At 36.5% G+C, this 23878-nt stretch overlaps 1 protein-coding gene across 3 annotated transcripts in view; it reads left to right on the top strand.

Moving 5' to 3' along the window:
- VWA5B1 (von Willebrand factor A domain containing 5B1) overlaps nt 1-23878 on the top strand; it is a 117997-nt gene that overhangs the window by 30314 nt on the left and 63805 nt on the right. For 2 of the 3 annotated variants that reach the window (XM_074306040.1, XM_074306038.1), the window contains exons 2-5: nt 5556-5698; nt 15826-16021; nt 17729-17869; nt 22326-22536. In XM_074306040.1, the coding sequence (XP_074162141.1) occupies nt 15883-16021; nt 17729-17869; nt 22326-22536 (491 nt within the window). In that variant the 5' untranslated portion in view covers nt 5556-5698; nt 15826-15882. Of the gene's footprint in view, nt 1-5555; nt 5699-8319; nt 8379-15825; nt 16022-17728; nt 17870-22325; nt 22537-23878 lie in introns of those variants that run through there. The other variant, XM_074306039.1, reaches the window with a different exon arrangement.

Raw genomic sequence — 23878 nt, 5'->3', positions numbered from 1 at the left:
GGATCTAGCAAAAGATATATAGAGAGAGCAGTCATGTAGGAAGAGAACCAGGAAAGTGTGTTATTTGAAAAACCTAGAAAGAAGAGAATATCAAGAAAAAGAAAGAGATCAACAGTATAAAAGACTACAGAGATGTCAAGGAGATGGAGGAATGAAAAAAAGGCCACTGGATTTGGTAACTAAAAGATCATGAATAACTTTGGAGAGAGCAGTATCAGTGAAATGAAAAACTTGAAAGCCAAATTGTAAGAGCTGAAGAAGAGAGTGAAAGAAAAGAAAGTAGAGGCACCTGTGTTTGATGGCCTTTTCAAGGAGTTTAACCACAAAGAGAAGAAAAGATAGATATAGTATGATAGTTAGGGAATAGAAGGATCAAACGAGAATTTTTCCAATATGGGAGAAACATGGGCAAGTTTGTAGACAGTAGGAAATGAGTCAATAAAAACAGAGATTGAAAACAAGTGAAAAGAGTGGAAATAGATGACAGAGGGGCAATCTGTTGGAGGAGATGGAGATGAAATCACTTGAGGTTACTTGAACAAACTTCAGATCACAAGGAAATCACTTCAACAAACAGAGGGGTTTGTTTTATTTTTTAAAACATATTTATTTCTTGCTAAATCAGTCTGGGACTTGGAATTTAGTATTTCAAATATTTGAGATATTGCTGCTATAACTACTATTCCCTCTGCAATCTACATAGGCCACAAGCTTTCTGCACTTTTGCAGGTCATCTGAGAGAGTTGTTTTTCTTTCTTTTTTTTATTATAACTTTTTATTGACAGAACATATTCCTGGGTAATTTTTTACAACATTATCCCTTGCACTCGCCTCTGTGCTGACTTTTCCCTTCCCTCTCTCTACCCCTTCCCCTAGATGGCAGTGTCTTATACATGTTAAATATGTTATAGTATATCCTAGATACAATATATGTGTGCAGAACCAAACAGTTCTCTTATTGCACAGGGAGAATTGGATTCAGATGGTAAAAATAACCTGGGAAGAAAAACAAAAATGCAAACAATTTACACTCATTTCCCAGTGTTCCTTTTCTGGGTGGGGCTGATTCTGTCCATTATTGATCAATTGGAACTGAATTAGATCTTTTCTTTGTTGAAGATATCCACTTCTATCAGAATACATCCTCATATAATATCTTTGTTGAAGTATATAATGATTTCCTGGTTCTGCTCATTTCACTCAGCATCAGTTCATGTAAGTCTCTCCAAGCCTCTCTGTATTCATCCTGCTGGACATTTCTTACAGAACAATAATATTCCATAATATTCATATACCACAATTTGTCCAACCATTCTCCAACTGATGGGCATCCATTCATTTTCTAGTTTCTAGCCACTACAAAAAGGGCTGCCACAAACATTTTGGCACATACAGGTCCCTTTCCCTTCTTTAGTATTTCTTTGGGATATAAGCCCAGTAGTAGCACTGCTGGGTTAAAGGGTATGCACAGTTTGATAACTTTTTGGGCAAAATTCCAAATTGCTCTCCAGAATGGTTGGATTCTTTCACAACTCCACCAACAATGTATTAGTGTCCCAGTTTTCCCACATCCCCTCCAACATTCATCATTATTTGTTCCTGTCATCTTAGCCAATCCGACAGGTGTATAGTGGTATCTCAGAATTGTCTTAATTTGTATTTCTCTGATCAATAGTGATTTGGAACACTCTTTCATATGAGTGGAAATAGTTCCAATTTCATCATCTGAAAATTGTCTGTTCATATCCTTTGATCATTTATCTATTGGAGAATATCTTGCTTTCTTTTAGAGTCAATTCTCTATATATTTTGGAGATGAGGCCTTTATCAGAACCTTTAACTGTAAAAATGTTTTCCCAGTTTGTTGCTTCCCTTCTAATTTTGTTTGCATTAGTTTTGTTTGTACAAAAGCCTTTTAATTTAATGTGATCATAATTTTCTATTTTGTGATCAATAATGATCTCTAGTTCTTTTGTCACAAATTCCTTCCTCTTGAGGGGTTTATTTTAATAAGGAGTAAAGTCACTTCACTATGCAAGTCAAAGATGAAGGAGGAGAAAGTGCCAGAAAGCTCTTTGAGTGAAAGGAAATGAGAAAAACAGGAGAAGAGGGAGATCATAATAAAGAGAAGAAAAAAAGGGAATTCACAGCAAAATGGCTTCTTTTTTTCTGTAAAATATGAAATAAGGATCTCAACTGAGATAGTTGGGGACTGGGAAACCATGGAAGGCTTAAGAAGGGATGAAAAAGTTTGGAAAAACCACTCTGGAGAAAGGGGTAAGTAAGTTGATGAAGAAGGTGTAGTAGGTGGGGCAGCTAGGTGGCACAGTGGATAGAGCCCCAGCCCTGAATTCAGGAGGACCCTAGTTCAAATCTGGTCTCAGACACTTAACACTTCCTAGCTGTGTGACCCTGGGCAAGTCACTTAACCCCAGCCTCAGAAGAAAAAAAAAAAAGAAGGTGTAGTAGTATGTCTATAGTGAGGGGGACCCATTGAGATTATATTTCACAAATGTGTCATAGACCCAACCAGAATGATTGTGATTTTTTTTTCCACCTACATTTAGTAGTATTGGTATTAAATGGTGGGAGAGATCCAGTACTGAGGCTTACAAGGGTGTAAATTAGCAATATGAGAGAAACAGAGGGACCGTGTAGAGTTTAATTGGTTCACCAAAAAGTCAATTTGGAAAGAAAAGGAGAAAATGGTGTGAGTGCAGGGTAGATGTTCTGGGAGAGAATGGGAATCAAGGTACTGGAAATTACAGAGCAGATGAAGAAGAAAGTTCTGTAGGGAAAGGAAGAAGGAAAGGTGAAAAACTAATAGATTGTGGTTGGATAAAGGGAATTCCAATTTTTTGAAAATGGAAATCATACATTTGTGGGCAATGGCAAGAGTTAGGGTATGAACACCTTTATGTATGTCTAAGGTGGGATGGAGCAATGATTAATGGAAGTGAAGCAGGTTAAGGACGTTAATGATTCAGATATTAGAAGGAAGGAATTTGTGGCCAAAGAAGAATTGGAGTTCCTTATTGAACACAAAATAGATAATTTTGATTTTGCTAAGTTAAAAAGTTTTTGTACAAACAAAAGTAATGAATACAAAATTAGAAGGGCAGCAATAAACTGAGACAACATTTTTACATTCAAAGGTTCTGATAAAGGCCTCATTTCTAAAATATATAAAGAATTGACTCAAATTTATAAGAATTCACACCATTTCCGATTGATAAATGGTCAAAGGATATGAACAGAATTTTCAGATGAAGAAATTAAAACCATTTCTAGTCATATGAAAAAGTACTCTTAATCACTATTGATCAGAGAAATGCAAACTAATGAGGTACAACCACAGACCTCTTAACGAGTTTGAAATGATTTTGATGTCTACTACTTTATAATATAGCTTTAGGTCTGGCACAGCTAGGCCACCTTCATTGACAATGTTTTTCCATTAAATCGCTTGAAATTCTTGACCTTTTGTTCTTCCAGATGGGCTTTGTTATTATTTTTTCTAGAAATGTAAAATAATTTCTTGGGAGTTTGATTTGTATGGCACTGAACAAGTAGATTAATTTAGGTAGCATTGTCATTTTTATTGTATTTGCTCAGTCTACCCGTGAGCACTTGATATTTTCCCAATTGATTAGATGTGATTTTATTTGTGTGGAAAGTGTTTTGTAGTTGTGTTCATATAGTTCCTGACTTTGCCTTGGCAGGTAGACTCCCAAATATTTTATATTATCAACAGTTATTTTCAATGGAATTTCTCTTGTATCTCTTGCTATTGGATTTAGTTAGTAATTTATAAAAATGCTGATGATTTATGTGGATTTATTTTGTATCCTGAAACTTTGCTAAAGTTGTGGATTGTTTCTAGTTGTTTTTTCAGTTGATTCTCTAGGGTTCTCTAAGTATACCATCATATCATCTGCAAAGAGTGATAATTTGGTTTCTTCGTTACCTACTCTTAATTCTTTTCATCTCTTTTTCTTCTCTTATTGTTAAAGCTAACATTTCTAATACAATATTGAATTGTAATGATGATGGTGGGCAACATTGTTTAATCTCTGATCTTATTGGGAATGGTTTTAATTTGTTCCCATTACATATGATGCTTGCTGATATTTGCTTTAAATCTTTAGATTTAAAGATCTAATTTTTAAATAGATTGTTGAGGACCACGCTTAAGTGTAGAATGCAGAAAGCCTATAAAAAGGTCAAAGAGGACTGCATCATTTGGGGGTATAGCCCTATATAGTTGTGAAACACAGCACACTAGAGAGACTAAAGGAATGTTTTGTTATTACAATCTTTATTTTACTCTTTGAAGTAGAGCTAACAGGCCTAAGGAAAGACCGACAAAACCCAAAGAGTCAGAAATATCTGTCTGAAGGTCATAAAACAAATTTACTGATGCAGATGTTGCTTGAGAAAGAATGTATGCTTTTCTTTAAACAATAACCTTGTTGTGCTTTGAAAATATATTCTGTGTAGAGATGAAAGAAATCAGAGTTAAGAAGAGGTCAAGAGACTTTCACTGCAACTGCCTCTCAGATCCCAGCAGTCACTAGCAGGTGGCTTCCGTGACAAATGTTGCTGATCACTTAAGGAAAACTTCATTTATTGAATCCATTTTCTACATGAAGCCCCTATCTGATCTTTTCAAGTGCTAGTTTCTCTTTACCCCCTCCCCAATCAGATTTCATATATTCTATTTATCTGTCTATCTACCTATCTATCTACCTGCCTACCTACCTACATCATCTATTTTGGAGAGGGAAATGGCCAACCACTCCAATATCTTTGCCAAGAAAACCCCAAATACTACTTCAGTCTTTCTTTTCATGGAAAACAAATTGACTTGATAAACTTTTTCACAGTAAGATTATTTAGGTCCCAATATATTGATATATGTGAGGCTATGTGATATTGGACAAATAGAAAACTTTCTAAGATTGTAAATTGCAGAGCAAGAGTTGCTTTCCTGCCTCTATCAACATTTAGCCCCCTGTATTATGCATTGGTTGAAGGGCTTTCCTAAATGGGAGTTCCTTAAATGAATGAAATCCTAGGTCTGTTTTTAATAATAATGATATTTTACCTCTCCCAGAGGTATCAAAATTATAATAAAAGATTGAGTCTAACTAGGACAGGATAGCTCCCACCCAAGATTAGGAAGAAAGAGTTTGGAAAGACTTGCCACACAGATGATCCAGTATAAGTAATCAATAGATATTTGTTGACTGAATATCTAAAGCCCAGTAGGAGTGTTAGATTAATGTAGATATAATGGGAAGAGAGGAGGGAGAAAAACACTAAAAAATAGTTCATATGAAAAAAAAAATCTAGGCATCTTAGTGGCTACAAAAGCTCAATACAAATCTATTATGTCACTACAACCAAGAAAGCTAGCATGATCTTTGGCTGAATCAAGGAAAACATCATATTCAGGACTAGGCATATCCACACTAATTCTACTGTTCCCTGCCATAGTCAAACCAGACCACATCAGGGATATTGTGTTCATTTCTGGGTACTTCATTTTAAAGAAGGCGTTGACAACCTGGGGAATGTCCAGAAGGAGGAGATCAACCAGGATGGTGGGAAGAGGACATTGCATATGAGAATCAATTGAAGAACTTGGGACTCTTAATTCTGGAGAAGACTGGGATGAGAGATAAAGGAAAAACAGGTTAGTAAATATTAGCAAGTTGCTAGTATTCATCATATATAGAAGAGGGGAATAATAGATTTGTTCTGTTTAGCCCCAGAGATTAGAGTCAGGAATCATGGGAGAGGCAAATGTTAGCTTCCTGACAATTAGAGTCTCAGGAGAATGGAATGAGTTATCTCAGGAGATGATCAGTTTCTGGAGTCTTCAAACAGTAGATGGATGACTATTTGTCATTCACAAGATCACGGACTAAAAGCTGGAAAGGACCTCCAAATCCATTTGGTCTAATGCCGTGTTGCCCCCATTTTGCAGATAAGGAAACAGAGACTCATAGAAATTATTCAGTTTGACCAAGGTCATCCAGCTAGTAAGAGTTGAATCTGGGGCTTGAATCCAGTTCCTCTGATTGGGCAGGTGGGTGACTCCATAATGCATTGAGAGCTGAGCCTAAAGTCAGGAAGACTCATCTTCCTGATTTCAAATCTGACTTCAGACACTTCATCCCTTAATCTTGTCTGCCTCAGTTTCCTCATCTGTAAAATGACCTGGAGAAGGAAAGAAATGGCAAACTACTCCATTATCTTTGCCAAGAAACACCAAATAGGGTCATGCAGATTTGAACATGACTGAAAAATGACTGAACATCTTAAGGCCACAGAGTCAACATTTTTTCCATCACTGTTCAAGGTATAGATTGAATCTGATGACCTCAGCATCCTTTCCAACTCAGATTCCATTTTTTAAAAGTCCTCTTTGGGACACAACTGAAACTTAGCTGACAGTGTGGCCAGCATGGACTTATTTTTCCAGCTGAAAGATGAGAGCAGAGCCCTGTTTTGCATTCCAGACAAGAATAAGCCAGGTTGGGGAGGGGAGGGGTTGAGGAAGAGGGAAGGAACAAAGGGAAGGTGTGCCAGGAAATTAATAGCTCCATCTTGTTATGTCTAGGATGGCCAGCCTGTGGGCCACAGAGGGGAGAGTTCTGGCAGGGAAAGCAGCTGTGAATGCAGCCAGTCCCCTTATCTGCCTCCTCACTGTCCATCAGCCTGACAGAAGATAAGCTAAAGTTGAGATAAGACAGAGGGAATTGCTTCAAAGAAAAACATAATTAAAGAGTCTCCAATGGCAGTGCACCAAGATTTGGGGGTGGGGGCAGGAGAGAGGGTCCTGGCCAAGCTCACAAAGGATACCTGGTAGGAGACTTATCAAGTGGCTAAGTAGGGGGCAGCAGATTCCCCTTTCCCACCCACCTTAGTACAGCCCTAAAAATAAGAGCCAGCATGCTTCTCAGCTCACAAAGCTTGGTAATTCAGCTAAGTCACAGGGTAGAAGCCAGATGCCAATGTTCAGCCAAGGACTCAGCTAAACTAAGTTTCTATCTACCCATAAAATGCTTCTTGGTTAAGTTGTCTGGAACATAATAGATACTTAATAAACACCATTGATTGATAGTCAGTCCAAAGAACATTAGATCATAGATCTAGAAATGGGATTATAAAAGTTAACTGGTCCAACACACTCATATTATTGAAAAGGAAACTGGGTCACAGAGAAGTTGTCATTTATCTCAGGTCAATGCATAGGTTGCCCATTGGATAGAGCACTGAGCTTGGAATCAGGAAGGCTGATCTTTATAAGTTCAAATCTGGCCTCAGACACTTCCTAGTTGTGTGACTCTAAGCAAGTCCCGTCACTCTGTGCCTCAGTTTCTTTACTTGTAAAATGAGCTGGGAAAGGAAATGGCAAAATTTTTTGCCATTGTCTTTTGCAAGTATTTTTGCCAAGAAAACTCCCAATGGAGTCACAGTGAATCAGATATGACTAAAAACAACTAAATAAAAACAAAGTAATATCAAGAGAGTATTCAATCACAAGGTTCCCCAATTGGCCACAACAAAGGACTGAGTCTTCATATCAGAAGAAACGTGTGACATTCTCCTTTGGGGTCATGAGTCCTAGATAATCAAGAATTGGCCTGTGCTAGGTCCATGGAACTTAAGAAAAAAATTAAAATCTAAAGGTTGATACCTAACTACTAAAATTCTGGTATATTTATTATTACTAAGTTTATATACCCTTTTTTTTAAATTTTAAATAAACCCAAGCCAAATGCATCCTTATGGGCTAGAGTATACAGAGGCAAGGTAATGAAAAGAGATATGGTAAAGTTGCCACATTCCCAAAGTATCCAGTTACAATGGTAGTGACTAAAGAAAAAGGAGGGAAAGGCAATTTAGACCTTGGAAGCAGCAGCTGTCTGAGACCAAGGAATCAATCAGACTCAAGCATTTTATACATTTTTAGTGCTATACAAATGCTAACTTAATATTATGTATTAGTATTCTCCTACTAGTCTATAAGGTCCAAGAAGATGAAGACTATGTATATCTTATCCAATTTTGTTTGTTCCCCAGAGTCAATAGTAGCACTCTGTACACAGTACTTATTTTTTTTAAGGACTGCCACTTTATATTACAGGTAAGCATCAGAGAGGAGGAGACTCAATCTCATTCCATGAGAGCACTTTCCAAAAGGATTTGCCTGTGGGATATAGAATCCTAGAATGTTGGAACTGAAAGAGATCATAGTTCATAGAATGTTTGGGGTCAAAGGGATCTTAGAAACCAATTGAGGTTCATTCTAGCAAATAATGGTTGATCATTTGCTAGGAATGTTGTAGAGGAGATTCATACTTCAGGTAAGGAAGTGATTTTGAATGTCTCTTTCAATTTTTCCATTAATCCATTTCATTCACTCATTCATTTTATAATCTTATAATTTAAGGGTTTTGCCCAATTTTTTCATTTGACAGATGAGGCAACCTGGGATTAGTGGGTAAAGTGGAGCCCAAAGAAATTCCAAGGAAGGAGATAGAACTAGAATATCTTAGCTTGGCCAAGGGACAGATGTGAATTCTAGTCCCAATTCTGACCCTTGGGTTGCTGAGTAACATCGACCAAGAATCACTTAAGTTCTCTTCATTTATGACAATGAGAAGAAAATTGGTGCTCTCCATTTCTGACTGAGATTAGCTACTAATGGAATGAATTAGGTGATGAAATAATATTTTTAACAACTGTGCCTTCCACCCTATTAAGTACTCAGATTTGGGACTTCACTATCATCTTTGGCTCTTTTTTGTCTCTCATCCCTTAAATCCAATCATTTGCCAAATCTTTCCTACTCTGCCTCCATAATATCTTCCAGATAATTATTTACTAAGTACTTACTATGCTTTATGCTGGGGATGCAGATATAATAAAGGGGAAAAAAATCTCTACTCTTAAGGAGCTTATATTTCAATGGTGAAAAACTATAGAGTGTATGGGATATATATATAAATACACATGTATGTATACATATGCATAGGTGTACAATAATAAATAAATTGAAAGTGAATAACATTAAACTCAAAAGAATTTGACACAATTGCAAAACACTTTTCATACAAATACTGATCTAAATAACTAGAAATATTCATTGCTCATTGGTAGTTCAAACCAATATAATAAAAGTGACAGTTCTATCTAAATTAATTTTCCTAGTGCCATACAATATAATTAAAAATTATTTTCAAGAGCTAGAGAAAAAAAACAACAAAATTCATCTGGAAGAACAACAAGTCAAAAATATCAAGAGAATTAATGAAAAAAATGCGAAGGAAGGTGACCTAGTAATACCAGATTTCATACAACCACATTGCCACAAAATGGTGATCAGCAAAATAATCTGGTACCGGCTAAAAAACACAGTAGTTGAGTGATGGAATAGATTGAGTACACAGCACACAGAGGTAAATAACCATAATAATCTAATGTTTAATAAATCCAACAATCCAAACTTTGGGAGCAAGGACTCACTATTTGACCAAAAGTTGCTAAGGAAACTGGAAAGCAGTTTGAAAATAAGGCCCAACATATCTAATACCATATACTGAGATAAAATCAAAATGAATACATAATATAAAAAGGTGATCTTATAAGTAAATTAGAAGACCATAGAATATTTTACCTAACTAAATAATGGATAAAGGGAGAATTATGAGAAGAGATAATTATGGGATATAAAATAGATAATTTTAATTACGTCAAATTTCAAAACTATTTTTACAAATAAAATCAATGCAGCCAAGGTTAGAAGAAAATCAAGAAACTGGGCCAGGGAGAAGAGGGTAGAATTTATACCAAGTTTCTCTGATTAAAACCTCATTTCTCCATCTATCTAAAACCATCAGCAAACATCATGTGTAATGAGGATAAACGGGATAAATGGATAAATGGGGAAGTATTCCCAATAAGATCAGAAGAAAAACAATAACCTTAGCAAAGTTGCAGGATACAAAACATATCTACATAAATCATTGGCATTTCTATATGTTACCTATAAAATCCAGCAGCAAAAAATAGAAAAAGAAATTCCATTTAAAATAACTGTAAATGATATAAACTATTTGGAAGTCTACCTGCCAAGACAAAGCCAGGAACTTTGAATATGAGCACAATTACAAAACACTTTCATTCACAAATATTTCACACAAATAAAGTTATAAATGAACAGTAGGAAGAATATCAAGTGCTCCTTGGTAGACAGAGCTAATATAATAAAAATGACAATTCTACATAAATTAATCTACAATTAATTAATCTAAATTAATTCAGTGCTATGCCAATCAAATTGCAAGAAATTACTTATAGAGCTAGGAAAAAATATCAAAATTCCTCTGGAAGAACTAAAAGTCAAGAATTTTGGGAGAAATACTGAAAAAAATGCAAATAAAAAATGGCCTAGTTATACCAGACCTGAAACTACATTATAAAGCAGCAGTCATCAAAATCATTTGGTGCTGGCTAACAAATAGAGTAATGGATCAGTGGAATAGGTTAGGTTCACAAGGCACAATAGTCAATGACTGTAGTAATTTAGTATTTGATAATCCAAAGACTTTAGCTTCTAGGATAAGAACTAACTATTTGACAAAAATTGCTGGGAAAATTGAAAAATAGTATGGCAGAAACTATGTGTACTGACCAACATACCTAACACTCTATATCAAAATAAAATCAAAATGGGTTAAACATAAAGTGTAATGTTATAAGCAAATTAGGAGACCAAAGGATAGTTTATTTCTCAGATTTGTGAAGAAAGAAAGGATTTATGGTCAAAGAAGGGCTAGAGAACATTATGAACTGCAAAATGAATAATTTTGATATTAAATTTAAAAGATTTTATATAAACAAAACAATGCAAACAAGATTAGAAGGGAAGCAGAAAATTGGGAAACAATTTTTACCTCCAAGGGTACTGGTAATGACAATTTTAAACAATTGATTCAAATTTATAAGAATACATGAAATTCCCCAATTGATAAATGGCCAGAGGGTATGAACAAACAATTTTTTCAGATGAAAAAATTAAAGCCATTTCTAGTCATATGAAAAATGTTCTAAATCACTTTGATTAGAGAATTGAAAATTAAGACAACTTCCAGGTACTATTTTCATACCTTTCAGGTTAGCTAATATGAAAGTAAAAGGTAATGATAAATATTGGAGGGGAATGTGGGAAAACTGGGACACTAATACACTGTTGGTGGAGTTGTGAACTGCTCCAACTAATCTAGAGAGTAGTAGAGAGCTATGCATAAAGGGCTATCATACTTTATATTCTTTGATCCAGCAGTGTCTCTACTGGGTTTGTATCCAAAAGAGATCATAAAAGAGGGAAAAGGACTCACATATACAAAAATATTTGTAGCAGTCCTTTTTGTAGTGACAAGAAACTGGAAACTGAGTGGATGCCCATCAGTTGGAGAATAACTGAATAAGTTATGGTAAATGAATGTGATGGAATATTATTGTTCTATAACAAATAATCATCAGGATGATTTCAGGAAGGCCTGGAGAGACTTACATGAATTGATGCTAAGGGCATCAGTGAGTAGAATTAAGAGAAGACTGTACACATTGTGAAAAAACTATGCTTTGATCCACATTATCTCCATAGTTTTCTCTCTGGATGAGGTTGGCATTTTCCATCACAAGACTATTGAAATTGTCCTGAATCATCTCATTGTTTGAAAAGAGACAAGTCCATCACATCTGATCATCCCATAATCTGATCTTTCTCTGTATAACAATAATGTCTAATATTGGTTAGAGATACTGCTGAATCAAAGAGTATGTACAATTTGGTAACCCTTTAGGCATACTTCCAAATTGTTCTCCAGAATGGTTGAATCAGTTCACAACTCCACCAGCAATGCATTAGTGTCCTAGTTTTCCTTCATCCCCTCCAATAGTTATTATCATCTTTTCCTGTCATCTTAACCAATCTGAGAGGTGTGAGATATGGTATCTCAGAATTGTTTTAATTTGCATTTCTCTAATCAAGTGATTTAGAACATTTTTTCATGTGACTATGGCCTTAATTTTTTCCATCTGAAAATCATCTGTTCATATTCTTTCATCACTTATCAATTGGGGAATGACATATTGAATCAATTCTCTATATATTTTAGAAATGAGGCCTTTATCAGAAATACTGGTTATCAACATTTCCCCTCAGATTTCTACTTCCCTTCCAAACTTGGCTACATTGGTTTTATTTGTGTAAAAAATTTTTAAATGTAATCCAAATTATCCATTTTGCATTTCATAATGTTCTCTATTTTTTTGGCCATAATTTTTTCCCTTCTTCACAGATCTGAGAGGTAGACTGTTCCCTATTCTCCCAATGTGCTTATATTAGCCTTTATGTCTAAATCATGAAACCATTTTGACCTTATTTTGGTATAGGGTGCTCAATGTTGATCAATGCTTAGTTTCTGCCATATTATTTTCCAGTTTTCCCAGCAATTTTTGTCAAATAATGAATTCTTCTCCAAGAAATGGGAGTCTTTAGATTTACAAAAACTAGATGACTATAGTCATTGATTATTATGTCTTGTGAACCCAACTCCATAGTTTCTAAGAACATCTTGCTCATCATTTCTTATAGAACAATAATATTCCATCATAATCATTATGTGACTATTACATGAAATTAAAAAGGGTTGGCATAAATAAAATGAACGCAACAAAAATTAGAAGGAAAACAATTAACTAGGGGGAAATTTTTATAACAAGTTTTTCCAATAAAATTCTCATTTCTCAACTATATTGAAAAATAAGCCAAATTTATGAAAACAAGAGTCATTCTCCAATTAATAGTTGCATGAAAAAATGCTCTAAATCATTATTAGAGAAAAGCAAATTAAAACAATTCATAAGTACTACTTCACACATCAGATTGGCTAATATGACAGAAAAATAAAATGACAAATATTGGAGGGAGTGTGAAAAAGAAGTACACTAATGCACTAAGGAATAATTTAGTATTATGTAGCATTGGGAAAAGAATGCATTCCAGGACATGGAGATAGACAGTATGGAAGCAGAGAGATGGGAGATTGAACTTCTCAATCAAGAAAAAATCAGTTTAGCTGGACAATAATCATAAGATGTAGGAGATGGACAATGGGAAAAGAAACAAGCTCTTCTATGTTCCAGGCACTTTAATAAGTTCTACAAATATTATTTCATTTGAAGAGAGGGAGAATGATGTCCAAGGAAGTTAGATCGTCTGGGGTCAGGTTGTGAAAGGCTTTAAGAGCAAAACACTTTATATTTGTTTCTAGAGGAAAGGGAAAAGTTTGCTGCTTATTATTATGAGAGTCACATTGTTAGATCTATGTTTGGCAACTATGGGGAAGATGGATTGGAATAGACAGAGACTTGAGGCAAGGAGACTCAAAAGGAAAGTGTTCCAAGAATCTGGTAAAGAGGGGACAAGGTATTGCACTATTGTGTAAATAAAGATACAGTTTTGGAGGAAGAAGTAGCAAGATTTGGAGCTATTGATTGGATATGTGGGATAAAAGGATTGCTTGGTTGTCCTTCATTCTCAGAGGACCAAATTGACATCATTATGTTAGAGTCGTAGTGTGTCCAATTGGCTTATCAGACCAATACCACGAGTCGGACACAAAGAGTTTATCCACATTTGGGGTAGACTCTAATTGTGCATCTCACATTTCTTCTGGGCTAATTCAATTATGCTTTACTCATAGAGCACAGCACCTTCTCTGATGAGGGCATACATACCATGCTGGGCAATCTTGTGTCAATGTCTTCCATATTATAAATCAGTTCTAAAGTTCTTAGGAGAAACCATGAGATTATCCTTCTATCTCTATTTCTGACCATCTTGTGAGGATGGAGTTAAGATAAATGTCAAGATTTTTGGAAACTGGAAGACTAGAAGAATGATGAAGCCTTCAATAGTTTGGAATTTTGGAAGAAGGATGAATTTGAAGGGGAAAAACAATGAGATCTGCATTCGTCATGTTGAATTTGAGATGTCTTTAATATCCAGTTTGAAATGTCAGAAAGGCAATTGGTGAAGTGAGGTCAAAACTCAGGGGAGAGACTGGGGCTGGTGTGTGAATTATTGGAATAGAGATGATAATTAAACTCATGCTTTTGAATAGGGACATCAAGAGAAAGCAATATGGTCTCCTATCTGTGTCTCTTGCAGGATCTTCCTCCAAGTCATAACACTAAACTGTGGGTATCACCCAAAGGCTCCCCTTTGTTTCTACTTCTAATTTGCTTAGTGATCTCATCATCTCCCATTCTTTATCTATTTATTAAGCCCTAATCTCTCTTCTAACCTGCACTTTTTCATGATTTGGGGACATCTTGAACTGAATTCCCCATAGGCACTTCTAATTCAGCATGTCCAAAACAACTCATGATCTTTCCTTCTAAGACCTTCTTCCCAACTTCCCTCTTATGTGTCAAGGGTATCTATCATCATCCTCCCAGACTCTCAATCCTAGGGGTCATCTTTGACTTTTCACTCTCACTCGTCCCATATATTAAACTCATTGGCAAATCTTTTCATTTCTGCCTTCACAACATCAATCCCCTTCTCTCCATTTATGAAACCTCAACCCTAGTTGGGGCTAACTACCTGGCTCTTTCCCATCCCTCCAATCCTCTTATACTTCATTCTTTTTTCTGTACTCTTACAGTCTAATACTGGTCTACTTGCAGTTCCTTTGGATATACCACTTCATCTCTCCTCTCTGTGCCTTTACATATGCTGTCCCTCATGTCTAGAAAACTTTTGCACCTTCTCCTCTGCCTTCACCTTAAATTCTGTCAGAAGGCCTTCCTCTATACTCCCAGCTGCAATTACCTTTCCTTCATAGACTTTTGTTCACTCGGTATATATCATGTCATAGTTGTTTGCATATTATCTCCCTCATTAGAATGTGAACTCCTTGAGGGCAGGGACTATGTTTTTGCTTTTCTTTGTATCTCCAGTATTTGACACTGGGGCATACAAAGTGCTTAATAAATCCTTGCTAATAAAAGTCAAAGATGACCCCTAGATTGAGAAGCTGGGAGAATAATGATATCCTTGACACATAAGAGGGAAGTTGGGAAGAAGGTCTTGGAAGGAAAGATCATGAGTTGTTTTGGACATGCTGAATTAGAAGTGCCTATGGGGAATTCAGTTCAAGATGTCCCCAAATCATGAAAAAGTGCAGGTCAGAAGAGAGATTAGGGCTTAATAAACAGATACAAGAAATGGGAGCTGATGAGATCGCTAAGCAAGACTTGATTTAACATACTAGGCACCTGGCACTGTGCTAGATACAGACAGGAATGAAATGGTCCCTATTCTCAAGAACCATTTATGTTCTGTTGGGGAATAAGGCACATTTGTGTGCATAGGCAGTATTCCCAATAGTTGATTGTAAGTACTTTGAGCACTTTTCTTCTTTATATCCTCAAGCAGTAGGAATATAATGAATATTTACTCAATCATATTGAATTAAACTGAAAAATCCTGTAGCAGTAAAGTGCTTACCCTTGGTAGCTGTGTGATCTTTAATTTTCCCTTTCTGAACTTCAGTTTCCTCATCTGCCAAATGGGGATAATCATATTTGTATTCTCCCATTATTGGGCTTACTATTAGAAAAGCCCAACAGAAATAGAAGTTGAGGCAGGGTAGACCTGGGGGAGGGGGTGAGAATGAGGATGCTGAGGATATAGGAACCGAGAGAGAGCTTTCCCTCCTGTCATGTCTCCTGCAGATTGAAGAGACACAGACCAGTAAAAGTACATTAAGCCACCACCGAAGCAGCAGCAAGATGCCTGGGCTACTCAACTCTAACACCTGGGAACCACTTCCACTCACCTCCTCTGAGATCACCTCCTGTGTCCAGGGTTATGCCTTTGGGCTCATGGCCTCTCTCACCTATGAAAATGTGGAAGTTCAGCCTTTCCAAGGTAAAGACCCCCTTCTAAACACACTTCACCCTTCCTCCCTCTGCATGATCCCTCCTTGCCCAGCTTGGACTCTGGATATCCAGGTGAATAGTCTAGGTCTTAATTTCAGCCCTGGGCTATCCTTCACTAAACAGTTGGTTGGGTCAGGAAAAGGTGGGAGGGTGACTCCATTCAGAGAGGATGAGTATATCCTAAGTATAGCACAGGTCTATCTCAGGGATCCTTTATTTTATGTGAAGCATCCCCCATTGTTCTGTGATGAACAGAGTCCTGGACTTTTGAAGTCAGAGGGCCTGGGTCTGAACCACCCCCATCATTGCCACCAGTCATTACTTTGGTACTCATTTTGTTACAGGTTTTTCTGAAACTCTACTAGTAAGGATAAAGGTTCCCCCAAATAGAGGCAACCGTGATGAATAGGGAAGACCACTGACTTCTTATAATCACAGGGCCCTGGTTGGCCCCCCACTCTGCTACTATTTCTATGACACTAAGCAAATCCTTTCCTTGATCTCAGCTTTCTCAGCTGTTAAACAAGGATGACAATCTCCCTCAAAGAGGGAATGTTAACATCATCAAATGAGATGGTACAAACAGAATTGTTTGGAAGTATCATCTGTGCTGCCCTCACTCCAAGATTCATACTGTATCCTAGAATTGAGAAGTAGGGGAGACCTTATTCAATCTGGACCAACTCCCTCATTCTCTAGATACGTCCCAGAGAGTACATAAGTGACTTGCCAAAGTCCTAGTGTAACACAGTGGCTTCACACAAATAGAAACAATCCCTCTTTTCCATATTGATTAAAAAAACACAGAAGAACACGTTTCATTTGTATTTTTATTTTTTTAACATTTCCCACTTACATTTTGATTTAGTTCACATAGCACTTAAGGGTCTTGTGCTGCATGAAGCCCAAAAGCCATGAGTTTGACTCCTTTGGCTAGTGGTAACATTATATGATGGAAAAGCCTTCACTATTCCACTCTGAGCAATCAAGGGAGAAAGCATTTAATGACTTTGAGGGGACAGGCAGTAGATCCACATCCTGCCTCTGTGTGATTTCAGGAATGTTACTTGATTTCTGTGGATGTCAGTTTCCCCCTCTGTAAAAATAAGAGCACCAGACTAGATGGTCTCTGAGGTTCCTTCACTCTCTGTTTTTGGGATCACATGATAAAATACTAGATTTGGATGCAGGAAGATCTCAGTTCCCATCTCCACATCTTCCTGATTCCAGAACTCTGCATAAAATAGCTTAAGTTTTTATATCTGGAGTTTCCTTATCTGGTAAACAGTGATAATGACACCTATGGATTGTTGTGTGGGTCAAAAAAGATACTGTCTAGATGTAAAAAGTAACCTTAAGGGACTTATATATAACACCAGACACATGTATCAGGTGTCATTAAGAATAGAATAGAATCATAACTAGAACGAGAAGGGACATTGTGGATTATCAAGTCCAATTCCTCATGCTATAGATGAGACTCAGAGAAGAAAAGTCCAAGGTCATAGATCTGCTACCAAGAATCCTGACCCAAAACACAGCATTCTAGTGGCTATATCCTGATGATTTCCTTAAATCACAATGGCAACCTTCATGTGGGGGATACTATGGCACCTAGAGGGTCAAAGGAAACTTATATGAATGTCATTCAGTCATTCAATGTCCACGGTGGGGATGGGGTACCTTCCTCTGGCAGGCCTCTTCGTGTACCCCCTGGATGAGCACACCACAGTGGTCGGATTCGAAGCCATCATCTCTGAGAGAGCTGTGACAGTACAGATAAAGGACAAATCCAAACTCAACAGTAACTACATTGACATGCACCGACCTCATAATGGTATGGGTAAGACTAGAATAAGAAAATTTCATCTGGAATCTGAACTGGGGTTAGGGGTATAGTTGGAGCTTTTATTGGGCCTGGAGGTTGAGATTGGGACCAAGAACCAATTAACTATAACTAGGGTGCCAGGTTTAGAAGATACTAATCATACTTGCAAATCTTAACCAAGTAGAAAGAGCAGAGCTTAGGACCTAAATAAGCTGGGGCGAGTTCAGTAGTGCCCTACCTTCCAGCTCTTCTATCTCTGCCTTCTTGGGTCTCTGTCCCCCTCCCATCTTTCCCTTAATCCAGAGTTTGTTTTGACATACTTGCCCAAGAAACAGCCTGGTAACACTTGATTAAGTTCTACCAAGAAATTCACATGTCAGTTTAATTTTTAAATTTGTTTACTTTGCCATTCTTTTTGAATTTTGAGTTCCAAATTCACTACCTCTTTGCTGCTCTTCTCTCCAATCCACTGAGAAGGCAAGCAATATGAGATCAATTATACACATGAAATCATGCAGAATATATTTCCATTTTAACCATGCTGCCAAAATAAATAAATAAATGAATGAATAAATGAATGAATAAATAAATAAATAAAGCAGAAACAAATATGAGAAAATTATACTTCATTTAGCACTTGGGAGTTCATCAGTTCTCTTTTTGGAGGTGGATGGCATTTTTTTTTCATCATGAGTTTTTTGGATCTTACATCATTGTGTTGATCAGAATAGCCAAGTCATTCATAGGTGATCATCATTCCAACATGGCGGCTATTATGTATAATAATTGCTGGCTTATATTCCCTTCACCTTGAATCAATTCATATAGGTCTTGTCATATTTTTCTGAAGCCTTCTCTTCTGTAATTTCTTGTAGCACAGCAGTACTCCTTTACACTCATATGCCACAACTTGTTCAACCGTTCTCCACTTAATGAGCATCCCCTCATTTTTCTAATCTTTGCCACCACAGAAAGAGTTGCTACAAATGTGTGTGTGTGTGTGTGTGTGTGTGTGTGTGTGTGTGTGTCCTTTTCCTTTTTCTCTGATGGCTTTTAGATATAGATCTACTAATGGTATTGTTGAATCAAAAGGTATTCCCAATTTGAAGCCCTTGGGTCGTAGTTCCAAGTTTTTCTCCATAATGGTTGCTACTGCTCCACCAGCAGTTCATTAATGTGCCTCAACCTCTCCAACATTTGTCATTTTTGATAGGTATGAGGTAATACATTAGAGTTGCTTTGCTTTGTATTTCTCTAATAAACAGTACTTTTTCATATGACTATAGATAATTTTGATTTCTTTTTTTTTTTTTAACATTGCCTGTTCATATCCATTGACCATTTATCAACTAAGGAATGGCTTTTATTTTTATAAATTTGACTCAGTTTTCTGGATGTTTGAAAAATGAAGCCTTTATCAGAAAAACTTCATGTAAAATTCTTTTATGCTATCCTACTATTTATAGTTTGTATCAGTAAAATCAAGTTTCTCTTGTTATCTCTTTTAATTAAGTCTATTTTTGCTTTTGCTTTTTTATGCTCAAGTTCTTTTTTTGGTTTGTTCTTTTTCTTTATCTATTTCTTGACTTTGAACTTTATATGAAAGTTGCTCTCTGTTCACTTGGAGTGGGAGGCACTGTGTCAATGTCTCTCCATTATAAAAGTTCTTCCTTGAGTAACTCTTTTATGTAAGAAACATTTCCTCCTTTTACTTCTCCCTTTCCTTTTGCCCAGTGCATCCCTCTTTCTCACCTACTCATTTTTAAAAATAGATCATTCCAACATAATTAACTCACAACCATGCCTTCTGTTTATATAGACTCCCTCTAACTGCAATAATAATGAGAAAGGTCTTAGGAGTTACATGAATCCTCTCCCTATGTAGGAATGCAAATACTTTAACCATATGAAACCTTATGATTTCTCTTTCATGTTTATCTTTCCATACTTTTCTTGAAACTTGTTTTCCAATGTCAGATTTTATATTCAGCTCTGGTATTTACATCAAGACAAGCCCTCTATTTCATTAAATATCCATTTTGGCCCTGAAAGATTATATTCAATTTTGCTAAGTAAATTGTAATCCTAACTTTTTTTGCTTTCCACAATATTACATCCCAAATGCTCTGCTCTTCTAATGTAAACACCACTAAATTTTGTGTGATCCTTACTATGACTCTATTGTATTTGAATTGTTTCTTTCTAGCTGCTTGAAATATTCTTCCTGATATGAGGGTTCTGGAAATTGGCTATAATATTCTTAGAATTTTTTTCAGGACATGATTGGTAAATTCTTTCAATGTCTATTTTACTCTCTGATTCTAAAATATCAGGACAGTTTTCCCTGACAATTTCTTGGGAAATGGTATAAGCTCTTTTTGTATGTCTTCAATCTATTTTCCAGATTAGTTGTTTTTTTTCCTAGTGAAATATTTCACCTTTATTCAATTTTTTAGATTCTTTTGACTTTGTTTTATTACTTCTTGATGTTTTGTGGAGCCATTAGCTTCCAATTACCCAATTCTAATTTTTAAGGAATTATTTTCTTCAGTGACCTTTTGTATCTTTTTGTTTATTTGTTCAATTATTCTTCTTAAGGAATTCCTTTCTGCAATTAATTTTTGTTTCCTTTTTCAGTTGACCTATTCTGCTTTTTAAAGAGTTCTTTTCTTCTGTAAATTTTATGCTACTTTTACCACTAGGCTGATTCTTTTTTTTAAGGTGTTATTACTTTTTTTCACCATTTTTATGCTTCTTATAATTTCCTTGGATCACTCTCCTTTATTTTCCCACTTTTCCTTCTACTACTCTTAACCTCTTAAACTCTTCTAGGAATTCTTGTTGGGCATGTCTCCAATTATCTTCTTTGAAGTTTTGCTTATAGATGTTTTCACACTATTGTCTTCTGAGTTTGTGTCTTGATCTATTCTGCTACTACAGTAGTTTTTCATGGTCATGTTCTTTTTTTATCTATTTCTTGACTTTGAACTTTACATTAAAGTTATTCTTTGCTCACCTAAAGTTGGGGAGGCACCATGCCAAGCTTTAAGAGTTTTTTATGGACTGTTTTCAGGGCTGGGGGTCCATGAATTTTCAGTGCTTCCAAAGTAGTATGATCTAGGAAGAAATGTGGTCACTACTCTCTTGACCTGGATTTTAGTCTACCCAAGAAGGGCCCCTACACCCTGACTGATGCAAGCACTAGTACTCAACATATCCAAATGGAACCTGATCCTCCAAATGCCATCCTTTTACTAATTTCCCTATTAACTATCAAGGATGCCATCATCCTTCCAGTCACCTCAGTCTTATGTCATCTTCAATTTTTCCCTCTCCTCACTCCAACATCACTTCATGATCATTCAGTCACAAAGTATTATTGATTTCATCTCCATATTTCTTATCTCTGTATATTTCTCCCTATTTATAGAGCCAGCACTCCCAACTCACCCCCTTATCATGTCTCCTCTGGGCTACTGAAATAGCTTCTTAATCAGTTTCTCTGCCTCTATCCTCTCTAATCCTTTCTCCACAAAATGTTCAAATTGTTCTTGCATTTTCCTATATTTGACAATTCATCCCCCACCTCCACACATCCATATAGACTCTTCTTCATGACTTAATTTTCAGTCCTCAGATCCATTCACTTCATTGAGGAAGACTTCATTCACTTCATAGACTTCAAAGATGGACAGAATGTCCACAAATGGGGATAGGGCGGCATCCAAGGCATAGAGCAATAGTTGGAGCAAAAAAATGAAGGCAGTATTTGGGGAAATATTGGTCTAGATTGTTTTGAATGTAGAAAATATGAAACAGCATGAAATAAAGCTAGATAGATAATTTGGAACAAGATTGTGCAGATTTTTTTGCTTTTATTTGGTGAACAGCACTAGTCACTGAATACATTGCAATCTAGGATTCTCTATTTTTCTCTTTCTTTTTTCTTTTACTCTTCTTTCTTTCCTCCCTTCTATCTTTCCTTCCCATCTTTTTCCTTTTCCTTCAAAAAGATTTTATTGATATCTTTTGGTTTTTTACATCATCTATGTAAGTCCTCCTATTTAAACCTCCTATTAAAAAAAATAAAAACAGGGGGGAGGGAGATAAAGAAGCCAGTTCAGCAAAATTACACAACCATCTTAAGTAATTCTAACATTGTATGCAAGAGAATTGTTTTCTTACAGTCTTCCTCCCTTGTCCCCCAATCATGTTAGATATATTGGAGTTACCCAGGAAAAATTAATGAATTGAATTGAAATGGACTAAAATGAACTAAATTCAATTAAATTGTTTTGAATAAATGAAATAATTGACCTGAATTGAAATGAATATTACTACATATCCTGAAATTAATGGAACCCAATTCAGTTCATTTCACTTCAATTCAACTGAACTCATTTGAGTCCCAACTTTAAGAAAGTTGTTTTTCTGGGTTACTCTTCCCATCCCATATCCTTCTCAGGCAGGATCACTTTGGATGAAGACCTGGAACGGATCGTGTTTGTGGCCAACCTGGGTACAATTTGCCCCCTGGAAAGTGTTTCCATCTTCATCAGCACCTCTTCAGAACTTCAGACTCTGCCCAGTGGAGCTGTGAGAGTCCTGCTGCCAGCTGTGTGTGTCCCACCTGTCCCTCACACAAATAACAGCATCTCTGCTCGAGCTTCCCGAGGGTGAGACACATCCCCTGCCCCCATTCTAATGTCAGGAGGCAAGACTCTTCACAGTTTGGAGGAAAGCAATAATAGGATCTGCCTCATTGTTTTCATACTGTAAATAGTGTGGGTATGGGAGGGCAATCCCTCAGACAAGACCCTCTTCTGAAAGAGAGAAAATAAATGAAAGCTGCTAGTACTCTTTGGAGGCCAGGTGAAGGTGGCCTTGGGAAAGGGAAGTGATCCTTCTGAACCAAATCTGGGGTTTACACATCTGAGAAGGAGGTCCATGCTTATGGGATTTCTGGGTACAAAATACTATGAAGAGGGAGCGGGGAAAACTTTTTATCTTTGCAGAGGTTTTGTCCCATTTGTTTCTACTTTAGCTGGGGACAGAGTTTTGGGTAAATAGGAGATAAAGAACAGGAGTTAAGGGATTGCTCTTGAAGCCGTTGGGTCTACTGGACCTTGACTGTCAGGGAAGGCAGACCCTCAAATGTAGCGAGCTGTCGTCTCCTCAGTTCTCACTTAGTAATCCTAACACTCAAAGATAGAAATGGGGTATCTACTTTAGTATCAGTAAACATCAGCTTTCTTTGATCCTTGGTATGAAGCATTGATGGGCCTGGGCCCTAGAGCACAAGACACTAAATCTTGGCCCCCTGCTTTCCCCTCCCATCTCAATCACTGAAGCACAGATCTGGATTTTCAGAAACCGTGGCCTTGAGTTATCAGAAGGATTGGGGCAAAGGGGGTTCAGAAGTAGGGAATAGAACACCTTTAGAATGTTGTGACTTTCCCCATCATGATTTTGGTAATCATGGGTCAGCATAGAAATTATTTTTTATTATAGCTTTTTATTTACAAGATTTATGCATGGGTAATTTTTCAGCATTGACAGTTGCAAAACCTTTTGTTCCAATTTTCCCCTCCTTCCTGCCACCCCTTCCCCCAGATGGCAGGTTGACCAATACATGTTAAATATGTTAAAGTATAAGTTAAATACAATATATATATATACATGTCCAAACAGTTATTTTGCTGTACAAAAAGAATCGGACTTTGAAATAGTGTACAATTGGCCTGTGAAGGAAATAAAAAACAGCATAAGAAATTAAATGGGAATTTTTGATGAGTTTTTCAGAAGCCAAAGACAACTTGCAAAGGCCAGCAGACAACACAGAAAAAGTTTAGGAACTTGGAAATGCATAAAACATATACATACATACGCATATAAGTGTATATACACACACACATACATATACATATGCATACATAGTTTTTTTATGATATCAACATAACATTTATTATATTAATTCAAACGTCTTCTCTGGTACAAAGGGAATTCAAACAAATTTGA

This window comes from Sminthopsis crassicaudata, chromosome 3 (genome assembly GCF_048593235.1).
Source record: "Sminthopsis crassicaudata isolate SCR6 chromosome 3, ASM4859323v1, whole genome shotgun sequence".
Classification (NCBI taxonomy): domain Eukaryota; kingdom Metazoa; phylum Chordata; class Mammalia; order Dasyuromorphia; family Dasyuridae; genus Sminthopsis; species Sminthopsis crassicaudata.
This window is presented reverse-complemented; position numbering and strand designations above follow the sequence as displayed.